Here is a 23129-nt window from a genome sequence, read left to right as displayed (position 1 = left end):
TTTTTTTAAGAGAAAAAACCTTCTGATTTGATTAAAGGCAAGATGATATTATTTATAGATCAAGAATATAGCACAATATTCATCTCCTTCAGCAGGCAATCTGCTTCGAAAAATTATCTGTCCTCTCAAACAGATCGATATTATGCATGACACAGCTCACTGCTTACAGAAAAATGTACCAAAAGAATTAACAATTCTACTATCATTGCCAGAATCAACTCAACTGTATAAGACCATGCCCTCGCCATTGGTCTCTGACTTGGCCAGCTATGTATCACCTGGACTGTATAAATAGATAAACAACAGGCAACTGAGCAACGCCAATGGAGATCGAGCAACAGGCATGAAGGGTGCTGTCAGACTTGCCAAATCAACCATCATATCGATATGTAGAAAATGCCCTGCTATAAAGGATAAGTTTAGATGGTGACATAAGCATTAGGACTTGTATTGAATAAGGTCTGTAAGGAAAACTAGCAAATGCTTAACACATGACTGGGAATCAATTTTACATGATAAGATTAGCTTGATATAGAGATTGTTGCTTGGAGCAAGGAAAGTCGGCTCTTGGTAAGTGAGATCTTCTCCTCTGTGTCACTTGCTTTCTCCCTAACTCCACGAACAACCTCATCAGGCGCCTTCTCTATGAACTGCACCACAACATATTAAAACATAATGTTCAGAAAGGCAGACCAACGCCTATGAAGGAAAGATTCCATGTGTAAAATAGTTGGCTAATGAGTGTCAATACAGTATATGGGTCCCAGAATTTGTGCTTCAAGTTCAGACCAATCTTTAGAAGGATCAAAGGATATAAAGGCTGAGAAAACATATGCAGGAATCCAAAAAAAATCCACCTATTTTTAAGAGTAAAGCACATACTGCCATTTCATAAAGCAAAGACAAAGGAAAGGTTAGGAAGTTTCATACGCTAGGAGCATTTAGGCGAGCAACAAGAGCATCATATTCTGACTGCATCTTAGTGAGGCGCTTGGAAAGCCGCTGAACTTCTGCTGACACATCCACCATGTCTACAAGAGGGAGATAAGCTTCCAAGCCCTCCCCAGCCACAAGGTGAACAGATTGTTTTGCATCATCTAGTAACATAGGAAAATGAGTCAGCATGTTAATGTTATAAGTATTCTTTTTAAGAAATATGAGAAGAAAGCATTTCATATAACATGCCTGGAGGAGATCCTGTGAAATGAACATTTTCTAGATCAAGCCTGGATAGTGAAGCCAACACTTGTTTTTCATTCTGTCCAGAATCAAAAATAAAAATATGTGATACTAGAAAGGCAATCATGTACACTTTGCATTAAGATGGTACAAGTATCAAACTGCAAGTAGCAGAAAACCAAGTATAGATAAATGAAGAGCTACTATAATACATTAACATGTTTGTTTAAATCAACTATCACATATTAGAGGAAGAGAATAGTTCACTGATGATGATGATATTATTTTCATGCATGGAATAGCATATCTACATGTATAGGAAGTGTCTTGGCGCAATAGGACAGAAGGATCACAGGATCAATGGTGTGACAGCAACATACCATTGGAAAGAGCAAATACATGAGAAATAACACAAACAGTAAAGCCACAAAAAGAAAAAAAATATAGATTTTTATGAATAAGGCATTAAGGTGTCACTTAGTAAGTTAGTTTAGATGGTCAAAGGCTGCCATGTACTTTGGATCAAAGAAACAGCCTCTTAGATAATGAGTGTAAGAGTTTGCCCTCCCCAGACCCTATATTGGTGAGAACTGAGAACCTTGTGCATCAGGACAACCATTTCAATGATAGGATAAATCTAGATGTATCTATCATATATATGTATAGCATACCACACGGTAATTGTAACAACTGCTCCTGTTGTTCCTATGCAGATGTCTCATAAACTGGTATTACAGAAGTTCAACCCATAAAGTGAGCAATTACTAAACCTGAGAAATGACACTTACTGAGATGTAATCAAGGACATCTGCACTTGCAACGATAGACGCAGATATGCGTTTAGCTGGCTCAACAGAATACTCTGCTCTTACATTCCTGATAGCTCTTGTCTAATAACGAATAGAGAAGTGACGGTCAACAAAAGAGGAAGCTAAAAAGGAAGCCACAAAATAAAATATTACTAAAATCACCAGTGACTGTAAATTCTGAAATCTTTTGATGGACTTTGTATCCCTGGGAAGTGAAGTGTCAGGCCAGGGTGATACTATAAGAGCTTGTCTCCGGTATGGTAATGCCTGGACAAGACCCAGATGGATGAGCCAAAACATATATTCATTATTATCAGATATAGAAATTAAAAATAAGTTATTGGAAAAAGAATATGAAAAGATATTTTAGGAGCGGGAAAAGTATCATCAAGGATTTAAACAAAAAGTAATTGGACTGAATAAGGGCTAGTAAGCTTAACCCGTCTTCGTTAGTATTTAATATTTAATATTGAATATAAAACATAAACTTTAGGTTATACAGCAGATGAAACTTATTCATCCTACAATACATTGAGGTCACGCCAAAATATACATTGTCTATTTGTCATATCAGCACACCACACTAGGTATAGCTCTGATGCTACTAACACTAACTTGGAGAAAACATAATCCACTATTGCACACTTGTCTTGCCCAAGTAGGCAGTAGCCTTAGTACAGTAAATAAGCAGTAAATTTTGTTATTGACAGTGTTCAACTGATTCTAACTTCATTTTCAGCAAGATAAAATCGAACTGACTAGTTTATATCAGGCTAGATTAGAAACACGGGTTGCATCACAGTAATTTTACATTTATTTTAAATATATGTACCAACTAATAAATCTTCCAATCTCACAAGGGTCCAGTACCTGCCATAATTCTTCAGTGACAAATGGCATAAAAGGATGGAGCAACTTCAGTATGTTTTCAAATACATATAATAGAACACCTTGTGCTGTAGAAGCAACTGAAATATTCCCAGAATGGTACAGACGAGTTTTACTAGCTTCAATATACCTGGTGAATAGCAACATATAACAGATTAAAGTATGCACCATAGCTAACTAAAAACAGGAAATCAAAAGTATCTCTCTGATGAAGGAACCGCAAATAGACTAAGACAAACAGCAAAGATTAATCATCTCCCACACTCTGCAAATTTTGAGGGCATGAATTTAGGTCACAAACCACATCTCTTGCACAAACTATGAAAGAGAATTGATTTTGTTGTGTGTTCATAACAAAAGGATGTCATGCAGTATAAGAACTGGGTCTGCAACTTTACACCCAAGTGGACATGGAATTGAGCGATGAAAATAGCTTCCCCCATGATGGATTTAAGACTACATAAATTTTGCACTCATACCACAAAGAGGTAGGAGTTTTATGCAGTCCTCTTAAGAATAAACTTTTTGCCCCTCCTATACTTCAGAAGTAGTTATAAGGCAGCATACAAACTAATTGGCAACTACCAAATATCTAAGATATCAGCCATTAATTTCAATGTTTATGTGTTCTCGACATGCAGGTCTTCTTAAGAACCAATTGATTACTTCAAAATTTGGTTAAAAAAGTGAGAGCAGAAAGAATCTTCAATGAAGAAAAAGGAGATGAACATAAAAACAGGGGAGTATATCCATGATCCATGCAGAAAAGCATGCATCATTACTTAAGTGCAGTTAGGATTGCCTTACCAATCAGCAAAGTCACCCCAAAAAAAGTCGTAGATCTCTCTACCAGCATCTCCAAAGAAAAACTTGTCGTAACTTGTGCTAACAGTGTCAATCAGTTCATGAAGTTCTGAGACCTAGAATTATGCATTATTTTTCAATAAATTGTGAGAAGTATGAGGAAAGGAAATAGGGAAGTTAAATGAGAGTATCAAACTTACCACCCAGCATTCGGCTAAAGGTAGTTTAAGAAGCGATTCCTCTGTATCAAACTGTATGAAAGCCAGTTTTTAAAATTAATAACTCTAGCAGACTACAATGCTAGATAATAGTAGGCATATCAAAGTTAACAAAGAACACGCAAGGGAGATAGGTGAAACTAGAATCTGTGTTGTGATCTCATTTTCAGCTACTGTCCTTAATGCAGAGCCAGCATAGAATTCATTTGTGTTTTGATATGATTATTTATATCTCACCTGCTTATTACACTATTTTCAGGATACCAACATGAATTTCTCATATTGTTTTCCTTACAATGTAATCAATACTAGCTTCTTACTTAGTTTATATAAACTTTAAATACCAAAGTACCCATGATTAAGAAATGAAATGCGTGTGCTCACCTATGGACCCTCCTCCTGCATATGCTCTCACATAACACCTAGCATATGTTCTATGTTGTAAACATGTAAAGAGGCATACCACACTGTTCTTGAATTTTTCTCCATCATATAACTTTCACTTGTTAAAAAAACAAGTTGCTTTGTCCTTTAACTTTATTATTTGTAGCTTAAGTTCACAGGTTTACAAAAGTAACTGCTAAAAAACATAAAGCACAAATGAACACCAAAAATACTGAGATAATAAAATTGAGGAACCAAACTAGTTGGATAATCTGCTCAAAGGCACATATGATGAAAGGTGGGGAATGTGTTCAAGGTCACAATTTGAAAGGTGCAACTTGCTTAACCAGGTTGAAATTATAGAACCATGAAAAAAACTTAATTAGTCCCTATGGTTTGCAATTTTCTAGAATTGATCCTTCAGATTACATTATTGAAATAGAGATCCCTATGGTTTGCATTATTCGATCCTTACATGTCCTGACTGCATAAAGGGATTACATATGCAGATAGCAATATTGTACTCTGGTACATATACCCTGCAAAGACTGCAGGGAGATCCATCATAAGAAAAAATAAAAATTAAACCTTAAAAACCAGTTATAAAATCTGTAAACCACAGAAACTGATTAGTTTCTCTTAGAACATTAACACTGCCTCTTTAAGAAGAAAATTCATAAAAACTAGTAGATAACATGCTAACTATTTACTGGCTGTTTACTTATGAAGAAGTTTCATTCCATGTGGTTATATAGATGTACTCAAATACTGACTATCTTTTAAAATTACTACTTTAATGGTGATTACGTATACCCAAGAATTCGATTGATAGAAAAAGATGTGCAAAGCTTGGAGATGTAGCAAAGAATCTCAATAGAAGTTGTCAGAATATGGCAGTAGAGAGTGTTGACAATGCTAATCATAGTGAGCATGCGCTGGTCAGTGACATGCCACATGCCAACAGATAATCAGCTTGATATTGTGCTGCGACATGTAAATCTATTGAAATTACTTCGAATTTATTAGCAGAGTAACAGATTGTAAGAACTAAAGCTGAAGGCCCAAAATTGCAATTACAATTATTTGTACAAAATAATACACCGCAGGTCCTACTGATAAGTCTGTAAGTCTGGCGACAGTCCTTGATGCTTCATGGTTAGAAGCATCAAGCTCAGCTAAACTGAGTTGCAAATATGAATCTAAGAGAGGTTTCTATTTTATTCTCATAAACCGATGTATATACAAACCAGCTATTGTTTTAGAAACAAAATAATATTCAAAAGATCTCAGTGCAGCCGAATTTCAGAATCAGGATTTTCTCCAAGTAACTACATGCCAGTTAGCAAGTGACTAACATAGAAAAGAAGTAACCTTCTTTGCCAATAAGAGTTCCCATGCAGATCCATCACTATTATTAGGCAAATTTTGCAGCACAAACTTGCCAGCATTCCATAGCTTGTTTGTGAAAGCCTTGTTTGAAGTCAATCTCTCTGTGGACAGATTAAGGTCCTGAAATACCACAAGCCAATTGCTAGACACAAAATGGATGATTCCACAAACAATGCCATAGAGAACTGAGTTCAAAAGAAACCTGCCCTGCTGTCCCCAAAGAAAGTGTGAATCGCAATGCATCTGTCCCGTATTCTTTGATAGTATCCAGGGGATCTATGACATTACCCAATGTTTTGGACATTTTCCGTCCCTGAACATAGTAACAAATTCTGATGTTATTTCAAAAGTAAATAACACCTTGGTCACGTAGATGATAAGCCTTTGGACTCTGAGCTAATTGAAACATTATGGATAATAACAGGGAATACATACAGGAAAACTCACAAAAGGGAATTTAGTTATGATTCATTTTTCTAATAGTACTGCACCAATTAGACAGGACTTTAATAGAACATGAAACTTCACTGGACAGAAACATTTTGGTAGAAGTAACATAACATTATGCCATTTTTTCTAAAAATATAGAGGTGCAGCTGATGTGAGGAAGGCATCCAAGAGGTCAAAACAGACACTCACAAGCATACATACGCACATAGAGAGGTGCTGAAACATTCACATGTATGCACTGATGCACATGACCATGCTCATATCCACACTCATCTGTGAGCACACACCAACATAGACAAAAACAAGAAGCACTTGTGCCCCAGTTAAGCACTGAATATAGAGAGTCACACGCATACACAGGCACACCTACAAAGAATGGAAAAAAATACAAGATACGACACAAGGACACAATGACATGGAAAATGTTGTAATAAGTGATAGTATATACACAACAACCAGGCCTTTACTCACAACTATTTAAAGTCAAATATATGGATGTTTTGCTTAATTCATCTCTCTATTAGTCAAATGGGTTTGATAAATATAAATATATTTTTTTGATGCATTAACTACATAAAACTGAACAATTGTTGTGAGCGGCGACGGTGAGGTTGATGGCAAGCAGCAAAGCTGCTAGAAGGGGTGTCGTGCGGCACCCCTCCTACCACGTGCTAGTACACCGCTTGCCCACCCCGTGTCGATCGACACGGCCATCGTAACACAAGTGCTGGGAATGTGCGCCACTGTTCCCCTTCCTTCTCCCACTCATAGTCATTTCGATCACAATAATCCTAGCGATATCATCAAGGTGAAGGATCGTACTAAATCTCTTTCTATACTCGGTCTAAACCAAAAAAATTTCTAAAATGATTCTAATCTCTCTCAACGATTAGTGAAAAAGACAATGTACTTTTATCATATAATAACACCTTCTAGTAATTCTGACCAGATCAACTACAGAAAAAAAAACCTGAGCGTTATCTAAAGGTAATTTCTAATTGATGTGGATCTATGGGCACAATCTCATAATAAGAAATATGATATTTATTGAGATTAAAAAGTTTCGCATAATAAAATCTTAAGCATGTTATTAGTTTATAATTTACATTATTATTACTTATGCTTTATTATTCCCATTATGAGCATGCTTATTATTACTATCAAATGTTGAGCTTTGGTTTTTGATCGGATTCAGTTTTGCACTTTTGCTGCTTTTGAGTGGATTCACTCATTGAGCTAAAATTATTAGCTTATTAAACTCTCTTAATATTTCAGATATTGATCAGCATGGCAAATGAACGTAGTGCACCGAGATTCATTTACTTCCATTTAGGATTTTGACTTTTTCTACCTTCAATTATAGTAGCGGTTTTAGTTTCAATTTGAAAAACTATATGTTGCCTTAGTTTTATTTAAAAGACATTGGTTATATAACTTAAATATCTTTATTCCTTAAGAATTTTTAACTTGGAGATATTATTCATATTAAGTATTTTTATATTATGGAATTAGAAAGTTGTTGTTAAGGCATCATGTCTCAAGTCTATTGGGATACAGTGATTCTGATTTTGAGTCGTGATAATAGATAAAGAACATAATTATCACTTCCAAATTCCTATGGCCAAAGGAGAACTTTATTAAGCAAATTGCAGTCAAATTCATCGTACTAATATGAGTTTTAAACAAAAAATTTATTACCAATGGAAACAAGAAAAGATAATCATATGCACATTCAAGAGAAATAGGATTTTTCTTAAATAAATAGCACATAGAAATGTAAAATGCCAGCTTAGGCATCCTACTCACTTGAGAGTCCCGAATAAGACCATGCAGATAAACATACGAAAATGGAACTTTTCCAGTGAACTCTATGCCCATCATCACCATTCGAGCAACCCAAAAGAATAAGATATCATGTCTGAAAATCAAAACACAAAGTTATCATGATTTATGGTGATCAGATAAATGTAAAGTAATACTAAATATATGTTTACATTTAGACATGGAAAACTATGATATTGAATGTAGTAAACAGCCATATACACAGAAAATATTGGTCTCCGTTAGTTGATATATAAGCCAACTCCATAGAAAACTATAATAAGCAGACACAACACTACAAAGAATACAGGCATGGACAGGGATGGTGACACCGGAGAGGTAGATTGAATGTAAAAAACAAGCTTAGCAACTTAATTTATGGCATGTTGCTTTCCCTATGCGGTGAAGTACAATGTAAATCCAAGGTTTGAAAAATCAGGATTGGGATTGGAATTAACCTCCCAAAAAAAAAAACGATATGTATTGGCCACATCGGCCACTCAGATCGGATCGGGCTATTTTTAATTACATAAAATTATAAATATTATTTAAAAATACAGAAAATTTTCAAAATTTTCAAAAAATATGAGAAAAATGATAAAATAATACTTACTCTCATATAAAGCCTAAAAACTAAAAAGAGTACTAACCTAAAACTATTGTATCAGATGTGAGAGAGAGAGAGTGAGTGGAACAAACAAAAAGAAGAAAAAAAAAACTCTACCATAGTATATAAAAGAGAGAAGAAAAAAACTATAGCGAAGGAAAGAGAATAGACAGAGAAATAAAATAAAATACAAGTTCACATAGCCAAGATCGTCAAAGTTGGATCTACGTCGGTAGAGTTTGCCTGAGCTAAATTTCTGCATTGGAGAAGCAATAGCTATGGTAAAGGAAAAAAGAGAAAAGATTGAAAAAGTAAAAGAGAGAGAAAGAAATAGTGAAAGAGAGAGTAAATAAGAAAAATGCAGAAAAGCAGGATCATATCTTAGAACGATGCTGACTTGCAAGTAAGATAAATCATTCTCTTTATTTGAGATAAACAAAAGGAATTATATAGATTAATCGCAAATCTACAAAAAGCTTCCGTAGAGTAAGAGGTCAAAAACTGCCATAAAGGCCTAGGGTGCAACTGAAAAGTGAAAATTATTTCCAACCAGAGTTGCCAGCCAATCAGCTGTCCAACTGGCTTCACAGTATACATGGGAAGTTTTACAACCCCAAATAAGACCAGAACTGCAAAGATATTGCATTTTACTACAAAGAAAACAGAATTTGGTGCTTCTAGTCAATGGTACTTTTCTGACATCTGTACTTAGCTATATTTCTTGAGCACAAAATTTATTTTACACAAGATAAGAGGTTTAAAAAAATCCAAAATCAACTAATAGAGAGGCATTTGCAGAAGCATGTACTTAAATGATAAACAGAGAATTAAGATGAAGGAAAAGACCCAGTCTCAAGGATAGTTGTTGGATAAAATCGCTTGAAATCTGCAGTTGATACATCTGGCCATCCAAGAGTGCTAAAAGGCCACAATGCGCTGAAACACAAACATTAGATGTCAAATTAGTAGTATCCACAGAGACAGAATATTTTTAGCACCAAAGAATAAATGCCCGGTAAATAACCATAATAGCAAGCAGGTAAGATGAAGCCATCCGTAGATCATGACAATATTCTCAAAATATAAACAAGAAGATGAAATGATATTATTTGTACTTTTCTAGTTACCTTTAAGAATTGAATGTAGAAGTACAAGATATAGAAGATAGTAACACGCATGAGAAATCACCAAGAAAAATTCTTCTAAAATTATTATTTTAATACAATATAGGTATAACATTCTTTTCAAGAAAAAGTTGATAGCATGAGAACCTTGAAAACCAAGTATCAAGAACATCAGGATCTTGATATATTTCCACAGATTCTCCATATTGTGCTTGGGCTTTTGTAAGTGCTTCCTCAGCATTCCTTGCAACAATATAATCTTCTTCAGAGTCTTTTCCAACAATGTACCAAACAGGTATTCGATGGCCCCACCACAACTGTCTACTTATACACCAATCCTTAATATTTGTCAACCAATGTTTATAGGTCTACAGCAAACAACAAGAGAAAGCAAATCAGTGAAGGATGACCTTTATTAAATTATAAATTACTTACTAACAACACAAGACACCAGAAATAAGCATAGCTCTCCCTGTATGTCCAATCACAAGAAACAAATAAGACAGTATATTTTTGTTCTTCCCACAGAAGATCAACAGAAACAACCAAGATTCATCCAAGTTGTTGCCACAGGGAAAAGATCTTTAACAGAAACACTAAGTTTGTTTCTCCCAAAATTAAAATCTGTTAATCCTCAGTAAGCTAAGTATGTAAGAGATCATTGTATTTAAGTACCTTATCAAACTTCTCAGGAAGAATGGTCAATTCTCCCTTTTCAACTGCATGAAGGGCCTTCTCAGCCAGCAGATCCATGGTAACAAACCATTGCTTACTCACCAGTGGCTCAATTACCTTTAGTAGAGAAGAAAATCAAAGGTCACGAAATTATTTGCCAGACCCAGGAGAAGGAAAGAAAACAACAGATATCTAACAACAATTGATTGGAAAAGATAGGGAAATCTCATCACACTTCACCACCACGCTGGGATCTGGGAACTCGTAATTTATGAGGTTCCTTTTTTTCTGCCAATCCTGACTCTTCAAGATCAGACCATAATTTCTTGCGAGCCTCAAATCGATCTAGCCCACTGCAATGAAGTCACCAGAGACACAAGGCAAACTGGTAAACAGAAATAGAATCTTTCAATGCCCAACAGAACTATATGTTCCCTTTTCTTGGTAGCACTTGCCACCGTAGACTAACCTGTACAACCCAGCTACCTCATTTAAGGTGCCATCTTTGTTCATGACATTGAGGATAGGAAGACCAAGCTTTCTAGCAATATTATAATCATTGTGATCATGTCCAGGGCTTATTTTCAATACTCCAGTTCCAAATTCTTTATCGACATGCTGTGGACAACAGATAGATAAAAATGATCAAGACAAAAGTACAGAAAAAATGCACAAAAAAAAAAGGGTGCTATGGAACGAAAGTTGGATGATCAACGATATATTCTCCAAGATAGCATTAATAGATGCTAGACCAGTCGATGCAGGTAAGGGAACAACCAAGTAGAATCTCTCAACAATTAGCACAACATCAAATCATCTTTTGATTCTTTTCTATAAAACAGTAAATTAGATTCTTCTATGAACCAAACAAGTATATTCTCACCATTGAGAACAGATGTAACAATAATATATAGGCATGACATAGGTTTCTAGTTTCTACCATATGTTGTCCTGCAATAAAATGCATTACTTAAAATGCCTTCAGTAGCACTCTTCTTACTATGAAAGGATTTTGATCCAACCAGGTGAAGTTAATCATGATGTTTATCCAAGTTGTTGAAATCAGTACAGTATAGAAGAACAATCAAAAGCCCTTACTCTGTCAGCAATAATGGGAACATGTCTGCCAAATGTCAAGGGTACAATTGCCTGCCGACCAATGTATTTTGAATAACGTTCATCCTGCATCATATTAAGGTATATAGATTATTAAGAAGCTATGCAAAAGTAAGGTCCTGATACAAGAAAACTAATGGGGAGCTTGATGTCATATTAGGCAGTGATATAAGCTAAAAACCAATGCAATAAAACTATTGACCAGGTGATCCAGGTGTTAGCTCGGACTGAAAATGAATAAAGAAGATAACACAGTGCTCAGGAACAACAAAGGAAAGCTTGATTATCATCTCAACCAAGATATCCATTGTACCGATATTAGATAATGACCATTCTTATACACAGGAACACAAACACAGACATAGACAAGCACACACAAACAGAGGTTTGATCTGAGTTTTTTGCTTGATTGTACCTTGGACACGAAAACAAGTCCCTAAGTCAAAGTTATCTTTCTCCCTCGTCTAAACTCTAAAGGATTCACATGTCCACAGGACTTCCTGAAGAGGTTTTATCTGGGTTGCACAAGCATAAATTGCAATTGAGAAGGTAGATATCTCTAATTGCCAACTAAGCCTGCAGCCTTCTGTTGGAAGATCTTGCTTTCTTGAAATTCAGCAGCAATATCTAGAGTTGGCATCAGGGTAACTCCCCTTAAAATTCCAACAATTCTTTAGGGCCTTCTCATGTTTGAATTGCACTCTAGCTACCACATTATGTTAGGCATTAAACATAGCTCTCAGTGTCTTAGTCTCTATGAGATTTTGGCTTTAAAATATAGGACCAATTAAGCAATATATACCTAAGATATTGACCAAAAATAACATAATGATGTCAGAAATGATTCTTTATCCTTTTATGTATATCTGAGTTCTTAAATACTTTCAATATGAAAATCAGTAGAAAAGGGACATCTTAACTGTCCCATACTGCACAATACCATTCACTAAATAAGTTCCATAAGACAAAACTAATCCACAAAATTTTAATTCCAGCCATAATCTAGTGATTTTAGTCATACTATACCAATTCCAGATAATTTTCATTAGTAACCTGTAAGGAAATTTATCATACAGCCAACAATTAATGCTTACTGTTGAATATTCTGTTCTTTAAAACAAAAGTGAGTTTCAGTTTTAAGCATTTGATTTACATACTTGGCTACAATTTGGAATTCTTGAAATGCTCAAATAAATGAAGAACATAGTTTCCACCAGAACTTTACTTATCTTCAGCACAACTCATCTAACTATCTATGTTGGATTGGTTATCAGCTAAGTCTGCACTAAATACTATTCAACAAGATGCAAACTCATGTTGTAAATCAAAGAAAACAATAGGGAAAGCCCAAAGCAATTGACTTTCTCAATGTGATGTCTATTTTTCTCAGAAACTACTTGTATCTTATCTAGCATTTTTTTTCTCACTTCAAGTTGATGAAATTGTGATATGCCCAATTATTAAGTAGAAAATAGAAAAACTGTTGTCAGGAAACTACTAAATCAGGAAATGGTTGGTTTTATAACCCATGCCTCTTGCCATTAACTGCCACTTCACCAACACTGCAGCTATATGTTGTAAGAACACAGGGCAGACCAATTCGGCAATATAAGTAACAAGTTCTAGCCATTAATTTGCTTATTTTTTATCATCTAATTACCCCTTGATCTGCCATTTTCCTCATGATTTAATTCCCATTTTGTATGCGGAAGGAGTGACATATACTAAAGATTCATGTTTCTGCCCTTTGTAATACTTTGACCTAATGACCACCCTGTCCTTTGCCTGGCCTAATACAGCTTGGTCACATAAATAGTTATCAATACTAGCACAAAAATAAAACAATCTGATAGCATGTAGGTATTACTAGTCCTCATAGTCATATATATGGATAAGGAAGAATCAACCAAACAACATCAAAATAAATATATAGGTTAGACCAATTTGAGAAGTATCTAAACTATATTCCATAATAAGAATATATGCTCACCTCAGGATGCACAGCAATTGCTGTATCACCAAATAATGTCTCAGGACGAGTGGTTGCTATTGTCAAATAGTCACTCCTATGGCACAAAAACAACAAAATATAAGTAACAACGCTCATTAAAAGGAGGACTGACCTAGCAAGCGTAACTGCAATAATGTAGTGATAGATATCGTACACATTAATTCCAATTTAAAATGTCAAAGCAAACAATGTATATTTTAACACGAAAAGAGAAAATGCACATATTAGATCAAGGCAGAGTCACACATATTACAGTGTAGACCAATTAAATATTAAGATGAAAATAAGTTCTTGTTTAGTTACTTTAGTACAATGATTTGCTGCTGCATGCTGCATAAAATTTAGGGTCTAATCAGCAAACCAAGTGGAAAAAAAGAACACTGCACATTTGATAAATTAGATATCACTTTCCCCATGAATCACAAAGAATAAATGAACAGGACTCTCATGATTAATGCATGGCAAGAGAAAATTACCTTGAACCACCAGCAACACGATACTTGATATAATACAGAGAACCAGGCTCTTCAGAGTATTCAACTTCCTAAAGTGAATAAACAATAACCATATCATTCTTAGGCTCATTCCACTCGTCAAAATGTGGCATAAATATTTCACAAACTTAATAAGAAAACAAAACTATCCAAATCAGTTGGGCTCAACAAAATCCATTGCATGGGAACTGAATTTGAGTCGTCATTCTGGCCTGTTAAGAGATCAGGTTTATACTCTAAGCTTGACTAAATATGTTGGGCTTTTGGACTTCAGATGACAGTGTAAGCTCATTTGAATCTTAGACTAGGATAGCATATATAACGACCATCATAATTTCAACTGTAGTCTCTATGTAAGTTGTTCACCAAACTCAAGTTTGAGCCAGACTATAATTTCAAGAAGCCATGATCAGCTTAACTTATATTAAGATACTACTGATACTTCCTCACCAACTGAGAGGCAAGTTTCACAATTGCTGTATCAAGCCTCAGAATTGATGAAAAAGAACTGTGCAATACAAAAGAAGCAAGTTAACGGATTCTTCAAAACTTATAAGCTTGCTTACCAAGTCAGAGACTGCAGTCTGAAGGCTGGGAGACCAATTCACCATGTAAGAACCTGAACAATTACAATAGATGTTTCATCCAACCAGATCTACTCCCAAGAAAGTGATTTACAAGAATTTCCAGTCAAAAGAATAAAAATGAACACTACAAAGAAGGAAAGCAGATCAAAATTTTCTAATAGTCTACCACTTAGCTATCAAATGCAGAAAAACTTGATTAAAATATAGCAGATTAGGTATTTTTTCCATTATTATAGATATCAATCCTTCTTCATAGCTTCCACCATTAGATGCCATCTACACCCTTAAAGTTTCCAAAAATTGGGAAACAAGGTGCACTATCCTTTAGCTACTTATAGGAATATCAACAGAAACATTCCTGAATTCCTTGAATGAACAGAATGGACAAATCATTACAAGCCGGCATGATTTGTATATTTATAATTATAATAATTTTCCACAAGTCCTGATTCTCTTTTACAGAATTCATTTAAAAGAAAGTTTAATTATTATCTTGTACGATCAGCATAATTAAGAGTTGGAAGCTTAACAGTGACGTTACTCATTGTTATCTATAGGACTGCTGGAAAATGGTTCGAGGAGACAGATTTTAGAACCCCAAAAAAGGGAAGCAGAAAAGAATATCTATATCTGGGAATACATGCCTTCAGTTTGGCAGGTTACATGACTTGCCATTAGTACAAAGGATCTCAGCTACCAACAAGTTCTTGGTTTCTTGCTAACCCATCACTTCAGGAAGCCAATGGTTGGGCCTATCTTGCTCCTTCAAGGCGGTAGTCAGGAAGAAAACTTTTATAACCAAAGGAGATAAGCATGGTTTGAAGTTTACCCAAGATGGAACGGTAATGGCTGAAACTCATTGGTTAAGGCCGAAACTATCAAACTTTTTGGTTTTGAGTTTTGACATTTATTTTGGACCACAATAGGCTAAAACCATTCTGTTTTGGCTTACAATATTCATTTTTTCTAGGGATAGAAACCGAAACTGAAACTTCAAATCATGGAGATAAGATAGTTAATGCATAAAATTATTACATTAGCCAAGATGTTCCAACCTTAAACAAAAATACAAATAATCATGGATATCTTTCCAGTTACTACTGTGCTCAGATTAGTCATCAGTACCTTGATAAATAAGGCCTTTCTCATGAAGCTTTACAAATGCCTCAACTACAGCTCCTGCAATTATATAACAATTTGATTGAGAAGAACGAAATGATGTACAGATCAAGAGCTCACAATTTCTCAAAATTTCAAAAGAACTATATACTACCTATGTTAGAAAACCTTGATAATCAGACAGAAATTGCACAACTATCTGAGCACATGATATCCAATCATATATAGTTTATATCAAAGCCCGTACAAGATGAAGAAATCGAAAAAAAAAAAAAAAAAAAAAAGTAGAGATAAGAGTGGAAGATATAGCAAGCTGACATCCCTACCAAATTAACATCCAAAAAGTTTCAGAAACTGTTAGTTAAAGTAATTGAAACATCTTCACCATGGATGATTGTTCAATGACTTCAATCATTTGCATGAAGAAGATCCTAGTTTCTATCATCAAACCAGTACAAATAAAAAATGGTATAACATAACAAACAAAAAAAAAACAGACTAATACAATGTCCAAGATGCACATGTTCTGTTGTGAAGCTTGTTATGTGGATAGTATAACCTTCATGGAGCACTATTTTAATTGGATTAACAGGATGCATGTGTAGCATCAAATTGGCCAAAAGAGGATAAATCAAGTTTCAGCTACCAACAACAGGCTAATCATGAAAAAGGATTATATGGAAATACAGTATGCTAAGTTATTAAATTTCTAACGATTGCCTAGACCAGTTCAAGGTGAGAGAATGAATTAAGGCTAAGTAAGGTCTTATCCTTGCCAAACTCAGCCTCTTGCTGCAATGACATAGAAAAAAATTGTCTGATCAAACTTCTCTATCTGCATGCCTATCCACGAACTTGGGGTAAGGGTATTGTATTACATGGATGAAATGGAATATCATATTATCATGGATAGCACTATCAAGGGTGATATGAAAGTACTTAACCAGAATTTGCTAGATTCTTGTTATCGACAGGTCATGCAGGCCTAGGATACCCCCAGCTTGACCATCAAACCCAACCCAGCCTAGATGTAGCATGAGCATGTCAGACCTGAATGCAGCATAGAGCTAAGCAGCTTCTCAGGGACCACCTCAATTTTGGACATGATTCTTTGTGGAGGAGCTCTTGCATAGTTCATTTCATCATGCTGGGATGAGAGTTTGCCCTGAAGTTTAAATTTAACGAAGCACTGAGTAGAGATGAATGGAGAAAAGGACCCAGGTAGCGATAGTTGAGATTTAAGGCTTGGCAGTTCTTTTGTAGATCATCCAAATGTTTAGCTAGGTACATTTATCTTTAGCCTAGATTCATAACTCACCGTCTTGGCTAGCACAATGGTGCCTCTCTAAGTGGACTGCAGAAGATCTATTGGCCATGGGCTATAATTGGGACATATACACTGGGAAATCGGTGGATGAGAAATGGAAAATGAGTCAGTTTTACTTATGTATCCCGTTACATTACTCTCCTAACATTAAAAAAGGAATTATGGATCAACCACGTCCAAAAGAAAGTGCAGGGACCTGCTACACAAGATTCTATTAAGATTCTACTGGTTGCCAACCTTATCCTGACACAGGGTCATTTGCCCCATATATTTATATATGCAATTAAAGCTAGACCTTAAAGAAACCACTAGATTTCCTAGAAGATGAAACTCATTTAATATAAGAATACTCAAAAAATCATCATCCACCAGTAAAATCAAGCTGACTACGTAGATGACTGTCTTACGACTTAGCTGCTCATCAAGGGTGAAATGTTCCCTACTCCAATCACAAGATGCACCTAATCTCCTTATCTGATTTGTAATTGTGCCCCCATACCTGAAAGGAAAGAAACAAATGGTCTTGTGTTAAAGATAAAAGTGTGACACGTAAAGTTATGTTAGACAGACTAACTGTGTTAGGAACAAACAAAATATTGCACGACATCGAGATTAATATAATAAAGGAAAGATCTAACAAGGGAAGTTTTGACAAAGTAAAACAATGACAACTTTGCTTATATGTTTTCCTATGATCTTATCATAATATCCAATCCAAGGCCATCTATCGCCAAGTGATAGATATTGAATCACAGAACAAAAGCAAAATAGCATCACAAGCAAGCACGAAAATGAAGTCACTCATGCAAAAAGGAAAGATCAAAGAGTTATACAGCTACTTATGCAGAACTTATAACATCAGAAGGAGGTAGTCCTGAATTAAGTAGTTAAATACTAAAGTCTGCAATTAGAGCCATTGTATAAAAAAAAAATTTAAATTCTGAAGGAGCAGATAAGAACATAGAAAAGGAGATAGGTTAGTACTTCTATGGTTTCTAAGTACATGTTTTTCAGTGATTTCACATGTTTTAACATGATATTCAGAGAATCACCTTGAGAAGTTGGAAGTAGCCCAAAGTAGCATTAAAGAGAAAACATTATGGTAAATAAGTGTCTTCTTAGTACAGCATCTGAAAAGAATACTGAGCCTTACACTAAGGCTCTTCCCTCACAAATCTTTTTCCCATTCTGCTTACACTAAGAATTGTACGTGTCAAGAATGGTATATCTCAAGAGCTGTTATACTGGAAAAATGAAGAAACTTAATCTGTCATTTCAAAAAAGAACATATATATATATATGCTAGATTTCATTATCTTATCCTCCATGCTGAATCTTTTCAAACTGATACACAGAGTGACATTATTTTCCAAATTTTGCATACAACTTAACTTTATAAGCATCTGAACCAAAGCAAATGTATAGCCATTAGACAACTGCAATAGCTAACAATCATTTCTTAGAGCAATTCAATAAATTAACATATACCCAGCAATATCTACCCAAACTCACCTAGTGACCAACCGCAATGCATATGCCCCAAGCCAATGTAGCCATCAAAGTAACACAGATCCTTAAACTAGTTTTTTGTTAAGACACACAATCCTGAATGTAGTAATCCTTGAAAAGAAATCACAATTGTATTATCATTGCAACTTGTAAGTAGATAATAGAGTCTGACAGAAACTCAGAATCAAGTACAAGATTAGCTACCCAATCATCGAAGAACACAAATATGAAAGGGGTGGTAGCCAGTAGCCACTAAAAAATAATTAAAAGAACACAAAATAAAGAAAGAATAAAATTCTTATCTCATGCCAACAAATGGCGGCATGAGTATGCAAACTGCAAAGAGATGAAAAGGTATTTCTATCAAATATCATTTATAGAAAGACGTGATAGTGAAATTCAGAAAAGTGTGTGGTTGAGACAAAGACATGATGGTGAAACTCAGAAAAGTGTGTGGCTCACAAATGCAGGGATGACAGATAGAACAGAACAATCCTGTTTCACTCTTCAAGATCCATAAAACAACTTACTTTTCTTTCCATTCCCAAACTCTCTTTGTAAAGTCCTCCCTACTTAGTTCAGTCCTTTTAATGCCTTCCGAAGCAAGCATTCTTTCCACAACCAACTGAAATTTTAATGAGACAGTGGACATATCAGATTGTACTGCACATTATCTGAGAGAAGAAGGGCAATGAGAATAACGAACGACAACTATATGCAAGATATTATAGCATCAATCAAGAAAAGAAAGATATGACCACATGTTAGGCAATAAACCCAACAAAAGTGATTCCATATGTGATAACTGTGTCTTGAAAAAAAAAGTCAAATTCAATAACAATAGGCCAAAAATGGTTCAGACAACTAGTAATATGACAGAATAAAAGAATATATTTAAGGACAAAGAAAATCTTGATTCTTATTTCTTACAGCAGCTCCTCAGCACAATATTGAGACAAATTTCACAAATCCATGTCGATAATGGTTTAGAAAGTAACCTGAGTTGCAATACCAGCATGATCAGTGCCAGGAACCCAAAGTGCAGGCCTTCCTTTCATACGAAAATACCTCACCATTATATCCTACTAGCAGAAAAAACATATTAACATACAAAACTAGAAAGCAAAACATAATCAGTCATCAAAATATCAGAAAAGAGGGGTGCAGGAATATCTGCAGAAGGAGAAGAAAATGATGAAATATTATGTAAAAGAGGGGATGGTAAAAGAAGCCAGCAACAATGGTTGTGCCAGTGGCACGTGCCGATAGGCATAGGGCATGCCAACCAGCACGCCTCTGCATGCCACTGGCACATATTTAACATGTTTTTAATAAAAAATTAAAGATATTTAAAGATATTCTTAGATTCGACATGTCAATCTTAGATTTTTTTGTTTAGATATATGTATTAAAACCTTTGATCATTTCCATCATTTTACGTTCAACTAGATATTAATTTTAATTATTTAACTATTACCAATTAATATTGTGTTGAATGTTATGATTTGTTCAATTATATTATCGAGTATTCTATCATATTATAGAGTGTTCAATCATTAATATTAATTTTAATGAATATATTCAATAATATTATGTGTTGAATAATATTTATATTTGACTATTGTTCAATCTTTAATAAAAAAATGAAAACCAGCTCAGCTCGAGACAAGGGGTGTTGCTGGCACACCACCTTGTGCCAAGTGTCGTGCCACCACCAGCACGATCATCCTTCAAAGCAAGTATTATGCTGCCAAAGCCCTACATAAATATATAATAGGTAAAAGAGTTTGATGGCAAGAGTAATCTAACTTACTACTGCAGTTTTTGCTTAACCAAGGAAAATGCTAGAAACTTTCTAGACATGGAAAGAGTATAGATAAAGGAGAAAATTGATTATTTAGTGCATTACATGAAATTGATGGGAAAAACTGAAAAAAAAAAATTTACTTGCTAAAAAAGTAGTTCTCAGAAATGGAATTAGAAATAATGCAAACAATACTCTTGAGTCAAATTAAAACTAAAAATAAAACAAATGCCAACTCTGAAGTCAAAAGGAAACAAACATGAATGAAGAAAGCAACATATGCTAGAAAATCAACTGAAGGGAGCTAACCTATCATAATTCTAAGAAAATCAATGATAATGCTCTACCTCAAGAGTCACAAACATAGCATGGCCCATATGTAGCGATCCGGTAACGTTTGGAGGTGGCATTGGAATTACAAAAGGATCTCCTCCACGATCAAAACTAGGCTTGAAAAACCCCTGGGACTCCCACCTAAAATGGAAAGATATGCAAAGTATCAGTCAAAGTGCAAACACTCCTTCAATTATCTAACATTAGAAATTTAACCATAAATGCAGACCTCTATAACCTACCAGCCAAGTGGATTATAGTGAGATGCTTCCAATGGAAAAACAATAACAAGATTGTTGGTCGTAGTGATAAATACCATAAGCTTCAATTTGTCTTCTCTGGCTCTATTTTCCGCATTAACCCAAGATTCCCAGTTTTGGCCAATCCAAATTCCTAGCCGAAACCAGCCCGGGAGTATCGGCCGATCCCGCCCGAAATTGGCGAGAACGGATGGGATCCGACCCAAACACCAACACCACCCCCACCCACCCACCCCCGCCTCTCTTTTCTTTCTTTCTCTCTTTCTCCTTTTCTTTCTTTCTCACTTCTTCCACCAGCAACTAAGTAGAATCTCCGGCGACATTCTCCAATGAAGTTTTCTTTCTTTGATTTTAATTCCTCTTATTCCCTCTCTCTTTCTTTACACTGAGTAGATCCGACAACCTCTACTGTTGCTGTTATGGTGAAGCGACAGTATCAGTTGCTGAGAGCCTGAGAGAGAGAGAGAGAGGGGGGGAAGATGTAAAGAAAAAATGGGAACCTTGTCTATCTTAGTAAGTTTTGAATTTTGAGAGGGGGAAGGGGAGAGAGAGAGCTTGATATTCATCAAATTTTGAATGTTAAGGAAGAAAATATAATTTTTAAGTTTTTAGGTTTCATATGTGAATATATTTTCTTATTTTTTCTAATTTGTAAAAAAAATTCTGCATTTTCAAATAATATTTAGAATTATACGTAATTAAAAAATAGCTTGATCCGATACGAACGGCCAATACAGTCAATAGGTACCGTTTTCCCAGACGACCGATACCAATTCCGATCCCGATACTGGAACCTTACATTAACCAATTACCAACTCAAGTAAATGAATCTAGGCACAATCAAGGATAGTTGTGTCGATCGGCACATGCCATGCCGCTAAATTATTGGCACCCAACATGAGTCAGGTACAGCTCAAAATCTTATTTATTAAGGGCTAGTCAAAGAGACCATTTGGCAGCCACTACTAAAAAGAAAAGTGAAAGTGAGAAAAGATGAAAGAGAGATATTTCTTCTTTAAATTCCATCAAAAAGTACAATTTTCTTTCATTCTCTTAAGTTTCTTTTTATGTTACACTTTAAAAACTAATTTATGATGTAGAGCAAGTACTACTATCTATGGATGAGTGTTGATGATTATCGACAATATTTGATGCAATATTCTTATGTTGTTCTTATGTCGGCAAATAAAATATTTGATCTTCTCCATCATTCTATGTTCACATAAGTTTTGGTTTTAATTATTGAACTATTATCATTTAACAAATGTATTCATGTTATGTGTTAAATTATGTTTCTATTTCTTATTGTATCTTATAAAAAATAAGTCATTTACAATATTATCTAAGGGTAAAAGATTAATATAGACTTCAAATCAAAACCATGTATAAAAACCCTAAAAAATATAATAGAGGCGCTCCGCCGCATGCCACCGGCATGCAAAGGCGTGCTGACCGTCACGTGCCTTTGGCATGGCAATTCTTGAGGCGCCTGTACATACGCAGAGTGCAAATTCACATGCATGCACATAAAAAAAAAATTTATTAAAAAAAAACAAATGTAAATACAAGCACATTCGTAGGGATGAACTTGCAGACACTCACATTGATGTAAAACATCCACAGGAAATTGTATTAACCAGAACAGGATAAAATTGGAGCTTCAAGGCAAAAAGTGTCTCCACTTTGTTACAAGAAATTCAAAAGTTGTGCCCTTTATGATGAAAAAAGACACACATTTGGGATGATTAATTACCATTTATATATCCGCTCCTCCGAAGCAAAATCAAACGACTTGGCCGTCTCCGGAGAGGTGAACACCTCGTTCTCCAATGCCATGGCTGGTGAAGGAAACAAATAAACTCTAATAACGAAGAAACAGCCAAAGAAAGACGTAACATTTCAGCTATGAGAAGGGAGACGAAGTGTGCCTGAGAAGAATTTCCGATGGACACGACGCGGGTTCCAACAAAATAGCGTGGGTCGGATCAGGCGAGTCCGAGGGGAGAAGAAGAGAGGATTTAAACGGTAAACGGAGCATGAAGAGAGTAGGGACGGGGTCGGAAGCGCCATTGGCGATGCTTCCGTCGCTTCTCGACACAGAGATGGAAATAAACCCTAGAAATGGGAGGGTTTACGATGGATTGGAAGAGGATAACGCGGGAGCGGTTAGCTTAAGTTGGACGCTGTTTGCTGGATAAGGTGTTAACGTGATCCGCATTAA

General features: G+C 35.3%; 1 protein-coding gene across 5 annotated transcripts; it reads right to left on the bottom strand.

The window, feature by feature from the left end:
- Window positions 1-15: 15 nt before the first annotated feature.
- Window positions 16-23058, bottom strand: LOC140758723 (valine--tRNA ligase, chloroplastic/mitochondrial 2). 5 transcript variants are annotated; one of them, XM_073094987.1, is made up of 28 exons: window positions 22837-23058; window positions 22662-22746; window positions 20663-20789; window positions 19510-19593; window positions 19042-19136; window positions 17410-17501; window positions 15682-15735; window positions 14536-14588; window positions 13952-14019; window positions 13455-13530; window positions 11447-11530; window positions 10818-10966; window positions 10584-10701; window positions 10349-10465; window positions 9821-10041; window positions 9396-9485; window positions 7928-8039; window positions 5874-5984; window positions 5654-5791; window positions 3881-3931; window positions 3684-3796; window positions 2859-3006; window positions 2151-2255; window positions 1968-2069; window positions 1186-1258; window positions 931-1097; window positions 513-650; window positions 16-404 (listed from the first exon to the last, which is right to left on the bottom strand). In XM_073094987.1, exons 1-27 carry the CDS (start codon window positions 22976-22978, stop codon window positions 522-524), a joined length of 2904 nt encoding a protein of 967 aa, XP_072951088.1. In that variant the 5' UTR covers window positions 22979-23058; the 3' UTR covers window positions 16-404; window positions 513-521. The 5 variants fall into 5 exon arrangements, with proteins under 5 accessions (XP_072951088.1, XP_072951087.1, XP_072951089.1 ...); XM_073094986.1 differs by having other exon boundaries at window positions 16-401; window positions 22837-23057; XM_073094988.1 differs by lacking the exon at window positions 3881-3931 and having other exon boundaries at window positions 16-401; window positions 22837-23057.
- Between the last annotated feature and the right edge of the window lie 71 nt (window positions 23059-23129).

This window comes from Typha angustifolia, chromosome 4 (assembly GCF_048772165.1).
Source record: "Typha angustifolia cultivar Huaian chromosome 4, ASM4877216v1, whole genome shotgun sequence".
NCBI classification, from domain to species: domain Eukaryota; kingdom Viridiplantae; phylum Streptophyta; class Magnoliopsida; order Poales; family Typhaceae; genus Typha; species Typha angustifolia.
Note: the sequence above shows the minus strand (reverse complement) of the source record. Positions and strands in the feature narration are given on the sequence as shown.